The sequence below is a fragment of the Hemiscyllium ocellatum genome, chromosome 16, assembly GCF_020745735.1.
Source record: "Hemiscyllium ocellatum isolate sHemOce1 chromosome 16, sHemOce1.pat.X.cur, whole genome shotgun sequence".
In the NCBI taxonomy this organism is placed as follows: domain Eukaryota; kingdom Metazoa; phylum Chordata; class Chondrichthyes; order Orectolobiformes; family Hemiscylliidae; genus Hemiscyllium; species Hemiscyllium ocellatum.
In genome coordinates, this window is record NC_083416.1 from 75333822 (window position 1) to 75349957 (window position 16136).

The following is a 16136-nucleotide window of genomic DNA, read 5'->3' on the forward strand; positions in this document are numbered from 1 at the left end:
TCAGTTCCAAATTCCTGGATGTTTCTCCACTGCTCCACTTTGCAAGACATAGATGCTCTGATTCTGACCTGTTATTGAGTTGAGGTTTCTTTAAGGGAATTGCCTCCTTAAGGGCATTGTGGTACATAAACTGCAGTGGTTCAAGACAGTGGCTTTGCCATCAAATTTTCAGGGGTAACTAGGCCTGAGTAATAAATGCTGCCCTAGCCAGTAATATCCATGTCTGATGAGTGAATAAATTAAAAGAAAAGTTTTTTAGATAACTCTGTTTTTTGGATAATCTATCCCACATGACCGTGGATATCAAACTTGTAACTCTTTTACATGATTGTCACCTTCAACTTCTTCCTTGAGATCCAACAGCAAGCTCATGGTTTACAGAGCTGTGGTAGGTTTCTGGCTTCCTGTATGGCTCTGAAACATGGACTGTCAACAGCAAACTTCTCATAGCAGTACCAACAATGCTGCCTGCAAGAGATCCTGCGAATCCACTGGGAAGAAAGACACATCAATACCAACGTCCTCGACCAGGCCAACATTCCCAGCATTAAGGCACTGACCCCCACACGACCCCCTCCCCCACCGATTGGCCATGATGGGATAGGCACGTTAACCGCATGACAGATGCGAGACTCCCCAAGTGTCGAAACAGCAGGTGAGCCTTAAGTAGAAGAGGACGTGCTTGAGGGAAACCCTCAAGGCCTCACTGGTGAAGTGTGGCATTCCCATAGACACCATATGGGCCAAGACCATCCAAACTGGAGGAGGAACATCCAGGAAGATGTCGGGCACCTCGAGACTGACCAACGGAGAAAATCAGGACCCAGGTGAAAACATAAAAAGGAGTGCCCCTGCTTCATTAACACCCCACTCATCCCTTCCTACGACTGCCTACTGCCTCAATGTAACAGAGTCTATGGAATTCGTATTGGTCTGTACATCCACCTATTGCTCAAGCATCCTGAGAGTGACAATGAATGACCGCATCCAAGGAGCAGGAAAATTGATGTTTTGGGCAAAAGCCTTTCATCAGGATGACTGATTTGCCATCTTGATGAAGGGCTTTTGCCCAAAACGTGGATTTTCCTGCTCCTCGGAAGCTGCCTGACCTGCTGTGCTTTTCCAGTACCACTCTAATCCTGACTAATCTCCAGCATCTGCTGTACCCACTTCTGCCCGTCAATGAATGACACCCACTGATAGGTGGCGCTGTCGAGTCAGGACGCTGGGTTCCTCACAATATGTAGTGGTGACCTCCGGCCGCTTGAAGGCGCTGCCACATGCAGTGGCGGAGGGAACGTGCGGACCATTGTACGCATGCGAATGTTTGGCCTCCGGCCAGTAGGGGGTGGTGCGAGCAAGGTAGCGCTTGGCGGGAAGCGACGGCGTCTCCGTGGAAACGGCCTCGGGCTGTGAGTGCGGCGCAAGGCCATGGCCCAGCGGTTTCAGGTGTTGCGGTGCTGCTTCTGTAAAATGTACCAAGTTCAGCAGGTAAACGGGAGACCCCCCCCCCAAACCCACTCTCAATTCTCCACGTAACTAGACCCTCCCACACCAACTGTACCCAACAACCCCCCGTGTGCCCGTCCTCCCCCCCACTGTCCCCCCTTCCCCCCCCCCACTGTCCCCCTTTCTCCCCCCCCACTGTCCCCCCTTCTCCCCCCCCCACTGTCCCCCCTTCTCCCCCCCCACTGTCCCCCCTTCTCCCCCCCCCACTGTCCCCCCTTCTTCCCCCCCCACTGTCCCCCCTTCTCCCCCCCCACTGTCCCCCCTTCTCCCCCCCCCACTGTCCCCCCTTCTCCCCCCCCCACTGTCCCCCCTTCTCCCCCCCCCACTGTCCCCCTTCTCCCCCCCCCACTGTCCCCCCTTCTCCCCCCCCCACTGTCCCCCCTTCTCCCCCCCCACTGTCCCCCCTTCTCCCCCCCCACTGTCCCCCCTTCTCCCCCCCCACTGTCCCCCCTTCTCCCCCCCCACTGTCCCCCCTTCCCCCCCCCCACTGTCCCCCCTTCTCCCCCCCCCCACTGTCCCCCCTTCTCCCCCCCCACTGTCCCCCCTTCTCCCCCCCCACTGTCCCCCCTTCTCCCCCCCCACTGTCCCCCCTTCTCCCCCCCCCACTGTCCCCCCTTCCCCCCCCCCCACTGTCCCCCCTTCTCCCTCCCCACTGTCCCCCCTTCTCACTGTCCCCCCTTCTCCCCTCTTCTCCCCCCCCACTGTCCCCCGTTCTCCCCCACTGTCCCCCGTTCTCCCCCACTGTCCCCCCTTCTCCCCCACTGTCCCCCCTTCTCCCCCCCCCACTGTCCCCCCCCCCACTGTCCCCCCCCCACTGTCCCCCCCCCACTGTCCCCCCCCCACTGTCCCCCCCCCACTGTCCCCCCCCCACTGTCCCCCCCCCACTGTCTCCCCCCCACTGTCCCCTCTTCTCCCCCCCCACTGTCCCCTCTTCTCCCCCCCCCACTGTCCCCACTCTCCCCCCCCACACTGTCCCCACTCTCCCCCCCCACACTGTCCCCACTCTCCCCCCCCACACTGTCCCCACTCTCCCCCCCCCACACTGTCCCCACTCTCCCCCCCCCACACTGTCCCCACTCTCCCCCCCCCCACACTGTCCCCACTCTCCCCCCCCCCACACTGTCCCCACTCTCCCCCCCCCCCACACTGTCCCCACTCTCCCCCCCCCCACACTGTCCCCACTCTCCCCCCCCCCCACACTGTCCCCACTCTCCCCCCCGCAAACTGTCCCCACTCTCCCCCCCCCACACTGTCCCCACTGTCCCCACTCTCCCCCCCCACACTGTCCCCACTCTCCCCCCCCACACTGTCCCCACTCTCCCCCCCCACACTGTCCCCACTCTCCCCCCCCACACTGTCCCCACTCTCCCCCCCCACACTGTCCCCACTCTCCCCCCCCCACACTGTCCCCACTCTCCCCCCCCCCACTGTCCCCACTCTCCCCCCCCCACACTGTCCCCACTCTCCCCCCCCCACACTGTCCCCACTCTCCCCCCCCCACACTGTCCCCACTCTCCCCCCCCACACTGTCCCCACTCTCCCCCCCCCACACTGTCCCCACTCTCCCCCCCCACACTGTCCCCACTCTCCCCCCCCCACACTGTCCTCACTCTCCCCCCACCCTGTCCCCAATCTCTCCCCCCACCCTGTCCCCAATCTCTCCCCCCCCCCACCCTGTCCCCACTCTCTTCCCTCCCCCCACCCTGTCCCCACTCCCTTCCCTCCCCCCACCCTGTCCCCACTCTCCCCCCCCCACACTGTCCCCACTCTCCCCCCCCACACTGTCCCCACTCTCCCCCCCCCACACTGTCCTCACTCTCCCCCCACCCTGTCCCCAATCTCTCCCCCCACCCTGTCCCCAATCTCTCCCCCCCCCCACCCTGTCCCCACTCTCTTCCCTCCCCCCACCCTGTCCCCACTCCCTCCCCCCACCCTGTCCCCACTCCCTCCCCCCACACTGTCCCATTTCTTCCTCCCACAGTGCACACTGCCTCCACTTTTCCCTCCAGCTCCACTTTCAATCCATTCCCACTGCCTCCATTCCTACTCCTCCCAACCTCCCGTCGCCCCACATCCCATCCCACCTGTTACCACACCCCCGTTCCAACTCCACTCACCCTGAGCCAATGTGTGCAAATCATTATAGCAAATAGGTACAAGGGTAAATATATAAATAAATAGTTTTCTTTTTGAGAGACTTAAACACAATACAACAAATGATGTTTCAGTTCACCTGCATTATTCTGTTCCGGGCGCTGGAAAGCATTTATTGACCTTGGCAGTGGAGCAGTGCAGTTTTATTTTCATAGAATCCCTACAGTGTGAAAACAGGCCCTTCGGCCCAACAAGTTCACACCAACTTCCAAAGAGTATCCCACCCAGACCCTTTCCTCTATCCTATTGTCCTGGCTAATGCACCTAGCCTCTTCATCCCTGAACACCAAGGGCAATTTAGCATTGCCAATTCACCTAAGCTGCACCTCTGGGTTGTGGGAGGAAACTAGAGCACCCGGAGGAAACCCACGCAGACACTGGGGGAATGTGCAAACTCCAAACAAATAGTCGCCCCAGTCTGGAATCAAACCTGGGTCCCTGGCAGGCAGTGAGGCAGCAGTGCTAACCACTGAGCCACCGTGCCACCCTAAACAGTTTTAACAGAATGTTACCAGGATTTAAATACTTTAATTATGAAGACCACTTTCTCTTGTGTCCTTGTGTTTGAAGGGTGATCTGTTTCAAGTTTTATGGGGTGGAGAGAGTGAAATTGTTCTAGACAATGCATTCATTCTAAATGAAATAAAGGAAAACACTCACTTAAAATTAGTTATACCATTCAGGGATGAAATCAGGAAGCACTTCTGATGCAAAGGGTGTTGAAGATCTGAAATTCTCTCAACCAAAAGATTGCAGATGCTAGAGATCAATTTAAATCTTTGAAATTGAGAGGCATGTTTTTATTAAATAAAGGCACCAAGAAATGGAACAAAGGTGTCTGAATTCATCGAAGTTGTGGATCAGCCATGATATAATTGAATTATCTGAAGAAATGATGAAGGTGATGATGAATGATGAATCATTCCTGATGAAGAGCTTATGTTCAGGGTCAAGTCGGATGCTGCCTGACCAGCTGTGCTTTTTCAGCACCACACTTTCGACTCTGATCTCCAGCATCTGCAGTCCTTACTTTCTACCTGAATTCTCTGAAGGCCCTATCCCTCAGAGTAACAGACATAAGTATAATGAAAATACTGATATCTTTCTCAAAATTTATCTTGCCCAGCAGAAGGTCGCTAATGTGTTCATTCTGCCTGTGTTAGCTCTTTGAAAGGCCCAAATGGTTAGTTCCACTCTTCCTCCTACCATGTAACATTTTTCCTTTTCAAATATTCACAAAAAAAATCATTGAATTTGCTTCGCCTTTCTGTATTGCTTTTATTTAATCTGTATTTTACTGAAACGTTTGATTGATATTGTCTGTGCAAGGTTAAGAAGAGCAAGAAGTGGAACTGCAAATTGTGTGAAGCAAAACAATCAGTGCTGAAGGTGAGGATGTTGATTTTGAAGCACAGAATGCAGGAAGAATCTCCATTACATCCACATCGCATAACATAATTCGCAAAAAGCCAGATAGTAGGCAAGAAGTCTCCGAATAAAGTAGAAGGTCAACATGGATCTGACTCTGAAAATCTGACAGCACAGGAGAAGGCAATTTGGCCAATTGCCTTCTCAAAGAGGCTCTTTGCCCTACTCTTTCCCCCTCATTCTGCACACTTCACCTAAAACAGATGTACACAATACGCTGGAGACCATGGTCTTTCAGCAATAGCTGACAAGTCAATGAAAATGATGAAGAAAAAAAAGCCACATTCATCATTCAAACAAATTTGTTTGCCTCCAAGTTGAGTTCTAATCTTTTTCCCCCTTTTAACTCTTATTCCAAACGTTCTTAAATGTAGATTAGATTAGATTACTTACAGTGTGGAAACAGGCCCTTCGGCCCAACACCCGCCGAAGCGCAACCCACCCATACCCCTACATTTACCCCTTACCTAACACTATGGGCAATTCAGCATAGCCAATTCACCTGACCCGCACATCTTTGGACTGTGGGAGGAAACCGGAGCACCCGGTAATCAACATATCATCATTGAAATATGATAGAGTGCTCATATCTCTGTCTGTTGTGGGCCCATTGGCCTTTTACCTCTAAATCAGCTCAGAAATGCATGCCAAATCCAGCTGATACATCCTTGCAATGCTAAAGAAGGTGCAGAACTGTGAGAGGTGCCATCTTTAAATGAGACTATAAAGCAAGGCCTATTTCCATTCCCTCAGCTGGATGTAAAATATTTTATGATATTATTTGAAGAAGAGCAGGTCAGTTCTCTCTGGTGTACTGACCAATATCTATGACTCAGCCAACATCAGTAAAAATCGATGATCTGGTTATTTATCTCATTGCTGTTTGTGGGACAATTTGTGTGTTAACTGGCCGCAATGGTTGTTACATTACTGCAGTGAATAAATGGAAGTATTTTGGTTTTGAAAGATTTTGGGAATGCTTTAAGGATGTTACAAAGGGTACTGTATAATCGCAGTTTTTCCTTTATCTCTTCTGAATTCAATTTTTCCTCATAACTTTGTGATTTGGTATGATATCCCCCCAGGTTTATGGCCAGGGCTCAGGCGCTGACTGTCGACGACATGTACAGAAGTTGAACATGCTGCAGGGAGAAAGGATGCAGACAGTGGAAGCAGCTGCTTGGTAATCTCGTTTCCTCATGTTTTCTGGATTGATTAAACAATCTGTAGAATGATAGAGTGCAGAAAGAGGCTTTCGGATCATGGCAGCTGCGTAGACTGTTTGGAAGCTGGTCAATTAGTCTGTTCTCCCCTGCCCATTCTCAATTGCCTTGCAGAGTTTTCTTTTTAAAAAAAAATTCAGTTGACCTTGAAAGTTGCTGTTGAATCTGCTTTAGGCAATGCATTGTTGATTATAATTGGAATGAAAACCTCTTAACCCTTTTGCTAATTAACCAGACCTGAGTGAATGGGCAAACTTAATGATTCTAGCTTTTTGCCACTTGTTAAACATTGGCATGAAACAGAGTGCAGAAAGGAAGTGGAGCTCAACCCATTTTTTTATATGGTTTTTAATTTTTAATTTTCTCAAGTACCAATTTTAAAATTTCAAGTGCTCTTTACTCAGCCTCTCGAACTCCTTTATCAGGTGATGCAGTCACATTGTTACAATGTATTTGATATCTGTGTTGACGCATACAGTGTTTGGATCTCACAAAAGCAAAATTAGAAGAATTCATTAACACCCTCAATGAATATCAACCCTCCATTAAATTCAAAGCAAAAGCATGTAAGGAAATCATTCATTTCTTAGGCACTACCATATTTAAATTGATACAAGACAACAGACATAGGTTAGCAAAAGTTAATTATTTAAATAACTGACATACTTCTATATACAAGTCATCATGAAACTGTGCACCCTGGTTCTAGACTCCACAACCAGGGGAAAAAACATCCTTGCACTTGGTCTGTCTAGCCCTGTTAGAATTTTATACATTTCAATCAGAGACCCTCTGTTTCTCCCCAGCTCTAGAAATTGCTCCTCATTTCCCCTCTATATTTTTAGGCATTATTTTAATTCTGTGACCTCTGATTGCTGAACCAGAGTGCAGGGAAATGGTTTCTCCCTACTTAGTCTGTCAAAATCCTTTATAATTTTGAACACCCCAGTTATAGCATCCTACAAATTTCTCTGCTATAAGGAGAATGTTCCCAGTTATTACAAGTCCTCCATATTACTGAATTCTTTCACATTTGTCAATCTGTTGGCAAATCTCCTTTGTCATTCTTTCCAATGTTTTGATATACTTCCTAAAACATGGTACTCGAAATTGAGTCCAGCAGTTCAGTTGAGGCCGAAATAGAAATTTTTTTTGTAGTGTCAATTTCTCTAAGGTATGCTGAGGTGTGATTCCATAGGTTTTAGCCCTCCCCAACATCCCTCCTTACAGATGAGTTTGTTTGACTGAGAATTACTCCTGTCCTCACTATAAACCCACAAATTCCAGCAAAATTTGGTGAATAGCATTTGGGACCAGGAACTTTGCCTGATTTATACAGTTAATGAGAATTGCAATCAAGCCAGGCAGGTTCCCTTCCTCACAGTTGTGACTGAGTAGGGTATTTAAACTATTCTTTATATTTTTGTTTTCTTTAAATTTTGATCTGTCACATTCCAACCAATCACCAGATTTAATTTTACAATTTAAGTTCAATTTCGCAACCTCTGGTTGGGTTCACACTCCTGATTTATGAGTTTCTGGTCTGTAATAATTGACTGACTCACTTTTCATTTATTTTCTATTTTGGTGACAGCTCCATTGAGGAACCAGCATTTGCAAACACTGACTGTAACTGCCAAAGACTTTGTACAGTGAGTGAGCAGGTGAGAGAACTCAACATGAGCGGTAGGCTTAATTTGGCACTCCACCCTAATTGATCCAAATAGATGTGGGGTGTTTGCAAAACCTGGAGCTGCTGACTTGTATTTCATGCTGCATACCTAACACTGAATATCGGCTAGAGGTGGCTTCCTCGATATTAGAATGCTTACCTATACTAAGTTCAATACAGGCAGTCCTGGAATTACAATCTGGTTCTGTTCTGGACTCTGTTCGCAAGTCAGTTTGTACATAAGTTAAAATAGAATGCATGACACTATAAAAGTGTATAAAGGAAATGCTTGTATGTCAGATCTCTAAACTTACATCCTTCCATGACATGTTATGGATGTTATAAGTTGGATGTTTGTAAACTGGGGGCACTCTGTGTGAATCAACTTATTTTATATTTAAGGGGACCTGTCTAATCTTGACAATGAGTCACTGAAAGCTAACATGCAGGTGCAACAGACAATTAGGAGGGCAAATGGTATGTTGGTATTTATTGCCTGAGGATTTGAGTACAAGAGTAAAAGAGACAATTGTACAGAGCCTTGGTGAGACTACATTTGCAGTATTGTGTGCTGTTTTGTCATCTTATTTAAAGAAGGATATATATGCTATAGAAGGAGGGCAACTAAGCCCACCAGATTTATTCCTAAGATGGTAGGACTGTTCTGTGAGGAGAAACTTAGGAAACTGGCTTAGCATTTTATATAATCTAGAAGAATGAAAAGTGATCTTGTTTAAGCAGACAGGATTCTTCCTGAACTCCACAGGGTAGATGCAGAAAGAATATTCCCCCTGGGTGAGGTGAGATATTTATAGAACCAGGGGCACTACTTCAGAATAAGGGATCCATTATTTAGGATTGAGATGATGAATTTCTTCACTTGGTGACTGGTGAATCTCTTGTACCTCTGAGGTGGAGGTTCAGTCATTGAGAATGTTCAGGACAGAAATTGTTGGATTTCTAGATAAGTAAAGGTATCAAGGGATCTGGGGATAATTGATAAAATGGCATTGATGGATCAATGCTGATCTGATTGAGTTGTAGAGCAAGACTGAAAGGCAAACAGCCTACACCTCTGATCCTGTGTTCTGCTCGTAGAATTAGTGGGCTAGTATAGATCAGACGCGGTATTGATGGCAGGTCCCCTTTCCTGACGAGTTTAGTGAACCATTTGGATTTTTAGTGACAGTTCATTCATAAATTGTCAGATTTATTGAATTCAATTTCACCACTTAACATGCAAGCTTTGAATTGCTGGCCTGTCATAGTCACTAATTTGTGGTGCTCTTATGATTGCTATTTTGTGGGAAACTATTGTGAGCAAAGAAACTGCTGGATTTAGCTTAGGCATTGCATTCTGAAAACCAAATCTAACTTTTGAAGCAAGTTATCTTACTTGCTTTATAAATTGTATGAACTGAAAGAATCTTTACTTTGAAGTGAATCTGTGGTTTTGTATGACACTGTTGGCATGTTTCTTGCATAATGTTCACTCTCAGTTGGAGAGCTCAGCCAGCAGTCGCTGGAGTGTTTATTTGGACCAGACTCCCATTAATGACGCATCAGATGAAGAAGGAAAAGAGGAAGACATTGTATACACAGATCGCCAGCAGTTCCAGGCAAGTGTGAGGAATGCCAACAGGAATAGAAGGTGAGAGATCAGATGGTGAAATACCAGTCCAAGTACGTGTTACCTCACACAGGTGTGCCACAGTCAGTTGTGCCGATTGGCTCAGCCCTTGGTTTAACCTAGGGCAAGGAGCTAGGGATATTCTGTCTTAGTCAGAAGTGGCTGAGTTTCAGGGACTGAAAATTCCTGTTCCTGATAGCAATGCAGTGAGCCACAGTTTACTCTCAGACAAGGTAGGAGCTAACTTGGTTGTGGCATTCTCATATTTGGTACTTATAGCTGTGCTGGAAGAAACTAATTTAAAATAGTGGAGTGGGCTATCCACAAGGTTGGTGGGAGTATGCTGGTGTTGCGGAGTGTTTGTGTTACTGAGGATAAAGAGTTATTCAGTTTAAAGACTGAGGAAAATGTGTTGGAATGTTTTCTCTCTTCATTCCTAGCAAACGTAAAAGGGGATTATGTACCTCAAAGCAGCTGTATGGAAACCGTACTGAGAACAATGAAACAAAGTCCTCTCAAACAACCATGGGTCATTATTTGGTGAGCATTTGACTGATGTGGATGCCTTGTGATTATTGCTGGGAAAACTCATATGTATCTGATTGTTGAAAACAGTTGGGTCCTCTCTCTCTCCTCATCCCGGTTTCAGTTACTATAGGTGTTGATAAAAACAGGAACAAATCATTGGATGGCAATGGAATGGGCGAGAGGGTTTTATTGGTTTTCTGTTCCGAAATGCCATCATTGCCTATCAGTTCCACCAGATGGAGCATCTGATAAAAGCAGCACACTCCCTTTCTGGGGATGGAAGAACAAAACTATAGGAAGGACAATGTAACCCGTCCATTGGAACTGTGGTGAGGCCAGTACTATGTCTAGGTGCAGAGTAAAATAATTCTATCTGTATTTGAGTTGTATGAATACAAATGGCTTTATCTGGATTTACTTATTTGGTGCAATTTACTACCTCTGAGCAACTTGGCTGAGATTAGGAGCTTCTGTGTCTGGAGAAACTGTGTAGGTAGATTTGTGTCTTAGCAGTTTCAGCTATACTGCTATGCCCTGTTATTAATAAAAACACACAAAATGCTGGAAATACTTAGTTGGCTAGGCAGTATCTGTGTGTCTGTGGGAAGACAGAATTAAAGTTTCAGAACTAGATGATCCTTGTCAGAGTTCTGGAGAAACACTACATTATATAATACAATGGTTTCTGCCTCAAATTTTCCTTGTAAGAAATGAATCTGTCCTTTTGCTCTCTGGGTGGCAACTTTAAATGGATAACCGTTGTCCCTGACATTTCAACCAGGGGACCTAATTTATTCAAATTCAGCTGAGAAGAGCTGGCAAACTTCTATTTAAATCCATGGTTGAAAAATATGCTTAACTCAAAAACTGAAAATATTTAAAGTTACATGCAGCTTCAGCCTGGTTCAGTGGTTAGCACTCTGACTTTAGGTTATGGTTTCAAATCTTACAGCAGAATCTTGAAGCATAAAATTTTGGCTGGTACGCCATGCACTTCTGAAGGAATAATGCACCATCAGAGGGCCATCTTTCACATGAAGGGTTAACCAAGGCACTGTCTGGTCTCTCAGGTGAACACAGATTCATGGTCGAAATGTGTGGTGCTGAAAAGCATAGCAGGTCAAGCAGCATCCAAGGAACAGGAGAGTCGACTTTTCGTGCATAAGCCCTTCATCACATTCCTTAGCCTGAAACGTCTACTCTCTTGCTTCTTGGATGCTGCCTGACCGGTTGTGCTTTTCCTGCACCACACTTTTCGACTCTGACCTCCCGCATCTGTAGTCCTCACTTTCTCCTAGACACAGATTCATGGCTCTACTTTGAGGAAGAGCAAGGGCATTCTCCCTGATGTCCTACCCAGTATTTACCCCTTAATCAGAATTGCAAGAAATGAATCATCAGCTTGCTGTTTGCGGAGTTTGCTATGTGTAAATGAGTTTTCTTCATTCAACAGTGACTCCACTCGAAGAGTACTTCATAGTGGCTGATACTTTTGGGAAATCCTGCAGTTGTGAAAGGTGCTATAGAAATAACTATATAGAAGTCTCTTTCACTGTTTGTCCATAGATTACTAACCAATTAAGAGATGTTTGTAGCTGGGGGTTGTGTTAGATTACAAATGAGATGGTCTTTAGGAGAGTTACGGACTAATGGATGAAGTTTGATGGGAGGTTGGGGGACTAGAGATATGGATTTCAGTTCCCAAAATTAACCTTTATTGTTCTTGATTTCTCATGTGTAATTGTGCTGGTGTTTTTCTGTCCTAGAAATGCATGAACTCCACACCAACTGAAGGAGGAAGCAGATGTCAAGAGATTAGGAATAGAGGAAGTAACAATGGTTCTGAATCCAATCCAGTGACCTCACTGAGCGATAAGAGCCAACATGACACAATCACTTACCCAACTAAGCAACTGGGTTCACAGGCCTCTAGATGGGATAGATTCCTGCCACATAGTACTGCAGATGATGATGAATTCTTCAATCAAGACACTAAGACGACTGAGGGATATCTAACCTGCGTGGATTCTCCCTGCACTGACCAGTACTCAACACATTCTGTTGTTGAAGATCACAAAACAGATGTGGATGGTTTTAGTGACTTGAAGGCAGCTTGTAATGGCTGCCCAAGTTCACCACAAATCACTGGAAGAGTTACAGAGGGAACTGTGACTCGATCACTCACTTCTCTGGAATGTGTTGAAGAAGACATGACTACGCTGAGTTTGCCTGAGCTTACCAGTGATGTGCATGGACTCAGCAACATTGCATGCAGAGCTGTAACAGCAGTGCACCACCCTTTGCCTACATCCATGCATGATGCCCCTGGAGTTTCAAGAGCTCTAAAGTCAGGGCATTGTTTGCCCCCTCAATCTCTACCAGTACATCAACTTTCAGTTTATGAGAATCCCAGTACAGCTTTTGGATTCCAGGCTAAGCAACCCAGCTACTTTCTGTCCCTCTTTCAGACAGAGGAGGATTTTGATGATGTGTGAATTTTGATTTTCCCTATCCCACTGCAGGGTTTGTGGCTCAAAGTGAGGGCACCTAATGATGTAACATGCAATATGTGATTCTTTTGCAAACAAATCTGCCATCAGATTTTCAATGCAACTTTTAATGAAAAGTGAGAGAGAGAGATGATTTCAGGTAGTGCTGGTGAGAAACAGCAGTTGTCTCAATGGGTAGTGCACTTGCCTCAGTCAGAATGTTATGAGTTTAAGTCACACTTCAGACACATGATGGCATTGTCACATTAACAATCCCTCACCAGTATACTTCAAGTGTTAAAGATGGCATCTTTGTGTTGCAATTTTGAGAGGGTAGCGAGAGCACCTCAATTTAAGTGGGTACCCACAACACTTTTGCAGAAGAGTAGGGAATTCTCTGTGAGCACCACTAAAATGTACTGTCTTCAACACCATATTGGGAGATTTCAGTGTGCAGATTGACATGTTTTCTCTGTTACAAGAGTGAGTAGTTTTTGTTTAAAATTGTGCAGTGTATAGCCAGAGATCAGGAAAGATACCATATTTGGGGTTTGGCTTAAATATTTTACACCTTGATTTTTATGCTTTTAATTTGGGGTAGTTGTTAAAGCTATCTGTAAAATAAATTTAAAAATATTTCAACATAGCTAGTTCTCCTATATTAATGCTGTGAACTTTTTTTCTGATTGTGTGTGAATAAACCTAGAGACAAACTAAGTTTATTTCCTTCAACCACCATGATTTAAGATCACGCATACTCAGAGCATTAGGCTGGGCCTTTGCATTATTAGTTGTGAGGTATTTGACACCACCTCTGTTAGGTCCTGGCACTTTAAGGACATTATCCCTCATGGAAATAAATTTCAGGCTGTACCCAAGTATGAAGTTTTCAAAATTCAGCATTAAGCTCTGAATTGTTGGAGGATTCTCCACCTGGAGCTGACCTTTAAGCTACAACGCAATATGAAATATAGCAAGTCTATGCAGATCAATTCAATTAGTGCCACTCATGTTCTTTTGCCCATATGTGGTATGAATGGTTGTAAACCCTTCATCAGCTTCTCACATTAAATAATGAAGTGTCTACCATGGTAACCAGAAATTGTGTGAACACCTTCAAATGCCCCTTTTCAGTAAGAAATTCAATGCCTTAGTGCTTTTTAAAATGCAGTTTTTATTGCAGAGAATAACAAAGTACAGATTAAATTTCTAATGCTCAGTTATAACATTTTAAAGTGCTTTCTACTTGGAGGCTGAGATATTCTGAAACCAAACAGATAGCTTATACAACACAAGTGGAGGGGGAAGAGAGAAGTGTCAAGAAAAATAAAAGTTCAGTATTTAAAAATTCAAATTTAAGACAACATACTTTCACTGACAATACTTGGATAAAATGTCAGTATCTCTAATTTCAGCTAGTGCTAATTCTCTTTGAAGATTGTATTTGGCCTGACAATAATTCCTTTGACTGCACCCAGAAATTTTAAACTTCTTCCCCACATTATTGTTGACCAATGGAGATCGGTCGGTTTACGGCCCGGAACCGGTTGAATTTATGGCAGTTGCGATGGAGCCATGTTTTGTGGTTACCCCCTTTTAACATCTGGGTGTTCAGTCCCTATTGAGACTGCAGTGTCATATCTTGTTGATATTGTAGCCAATTGTGTTTCATCACATTACACTCACCACAGCAAGTATGATGCTGTAATGGGAAAAACTCAGTAAACTGTGGCCATATAGTTTTCTAGGAAGTACTTTTGAAGTTATTAATGAATCAATTAACTTTCCATTCTCATCATCCTCCATGATCACTAGAATATTTTTTGGTCCCAACTACACATTCACAAGTATCAATGTTTTGTGTTTTCTCAAAAATAAATTCAGCTGTTGTACCTATGACTGATTGACAATCTTTTATTTACATCCTAAACTATCATTGACACCATTAATAGCAACTTTCATCAATTCGTCAAAGTATGTTGCTTCTATTGCATACATCCCCAAGTTCAAAGAGAGAAATGGACCCAGTCTGTGATCAAACACAAATACAGTATATTAAAAAAAATGCAGTGAAGTAGCCCATACTCCAAGTTTAATTCATGTGTGGAGGACTTTATATATTTCAGGGGGCTAAAAGTAACTTAACAAAAAAAAAAATGAACTCCAAAACTAAGTTGCTGGAATTCTTCCCCAATCCTGGAAAAATATAGGTGTGAAATAAAATAGTGCCCACCAAGAACCTACTCAGCCATTATAAAGCATTCTAAAAGTAGAATTGTACAGAAGGTGCAATTAAATGGGATAATAATTCATTGAGAAAAGCAGCAATCCAATAACATTGTAAAGAGAAAAAATGTTGCTCATTGATTTTTTTTTCTGCTTCAAAGTGATTTATTGGCGAACTGGTCCCTTTGCAGGTTGCATAGCATCCAGCGCTGCTCCAATGTCACACTGCTTGGTCTGCAAGAGCCGAGTCAACCAACCTCCCTCATCATGAAATCCCATGGACAGCATTTGTGAAAGGGCTTCTATCAGGCGTGGTTCTGCATCTGGAAGGAAACAAGTGTTACCTCAGAATCCTCTCAAATAACCTCTTGACCCAACCAATACTACAAGCAATGGTTAAAGTTGAATAATACAGGAGACATTAATGGGACAGCAAGATTTACATACAAAAAAAGTGTAAAATAGTTCAGGATTTCTAGCACCTGCAGTACAAACAAAAGCTAAAAGATCTCATCGCCTGTACAGTAATATTTCAGTTCAGTGAACATTCATCAGAACTGAAGAGGAGACACAGGCAGGAGCAACAAAAGGACAAGGTAGTCAATGATTGGGGCGGGGTGGGGGAACAGAGGAGATTGAGCAACAACAACAACAAAAAGTCTAGACCAATTGTGAGAAAAAGCCATCTGGTTCATTGATATACTATAGGGAGGGAAATTGCCATCTTCACAGTCTTCTCTACATGTGCCTCCATACCCACAGCAATAGAGCGAGTCTCAACAATTGGGGTAATCAATAAATACTGGCTGAGTCAGTGATGCCCTCATCCCTGGAATAAATTAAAAGTGCTATAGTGATTAGTAATTACTCTAATTCTGGCAGCGTGTTGAGAGAGAAACATTTGGAATCCAGAATGAGTCCAAAGGAATTGCAAAGAAAAAAATAGATCAGTTATCATTTCATGGCTGATGGAATGGATGGATTAATTCATGAATAATGGAATAGGCTCAATGCTGAATGGTCTATTTACATTGATTTTTTTAAAAATCACTTCAGACAAGTTTTTACATGTCTCTGGAGAAGGGTGGGACTTGAACCTTGACCTTGTGGCTCAGGAGGTAGGGATAGAGGCACTACAGCACAAGAGTCCTTACTCTGAGAAGCAACTGATGTCCCTAATTTCTGGGTCTGGGTAATTAGTGAAAAGGTTAGCCACAAGATCTGTATAGGGTTCATAAGGTCAAGTTTAAAATCAGAATCTTGTCAAAATTTGAAGT

At 44.7% G+C, this 16136-nt stretch overlaps 2 protein-coding genes across 3 annotated transcripts in view; one reads left to right on the plus strand and one right to left on the minus strand.

The window, feature by feature from the left end:
* Positions 1–1361: 1361 nt before the first annotated feature.
* mrnip (MRN complex interacting protein) lies at positions 1362–14529 on the plus strand. 2 transcript variants are annotated; one of them, XM_060837397.1, is made up of 7 exons: positions 1362–1491; positions 4993–5052; positions 6177–6274; positions 7909–7978; positions 9486–9637; positions 10057–10156; positions 11911–14529. In XM_060837397.1, exons 1-7 carry the CDS (start codon positions 1432–1434, stop codon positions 12637–12639), a joined length of 1269 nt encoding a protein of 422 aa, XP_060693380.1. In that variant the 5' UTR covers positions 1362–1431; the 3' UTR covers positions 12640–14529. The 2 variants fall into 2 exon arrangements, with proteins under 2 accessions (XP_060693380.1, XP_060693381.1); XM_060837398.1 differs by lacking the exon at positions 4993–5052.
* Positions 13788–16136, minus strand: part of sqstm1 (sequestosome 1) — a 66374-nt gene continuing 64025 nt past the window's right edge. The window contains exon 9 of the mRNA XM_060837395.1: positions 13788–15182. Coding sequence (XP_060693378.1) covers positions 15025–15182 — 158 coding nt within the window. The 3' untranslated portion in view covers positions 13788–15024. The remainder of the gene's footprint in view (positions 15183–16136) is intronic.

Coding starts and splice junctions, on each gene's coding strand:
- mrnip (XM_060837397.1), top strand. CDS start 1,432: ATGGCCCAGCGGTTTCAGGTGTTGCGGTGCTGCTTCTGTAAAATGTAC. Junction 6,275..7,908: donor ACAGTGGAAGCAGCTGCTTG/GTAATCTCGTTT, acceptor TTTTGGTGACAG/CTCCATTGAGGAACCAGCAT. Junction 9,638..10,056: donor AATGCCAACAGGAATAGAAG/GTGAGAGATCAG, acceptor CTTCATTCCTAG/CAAACGTAAAAGGGGATTAT.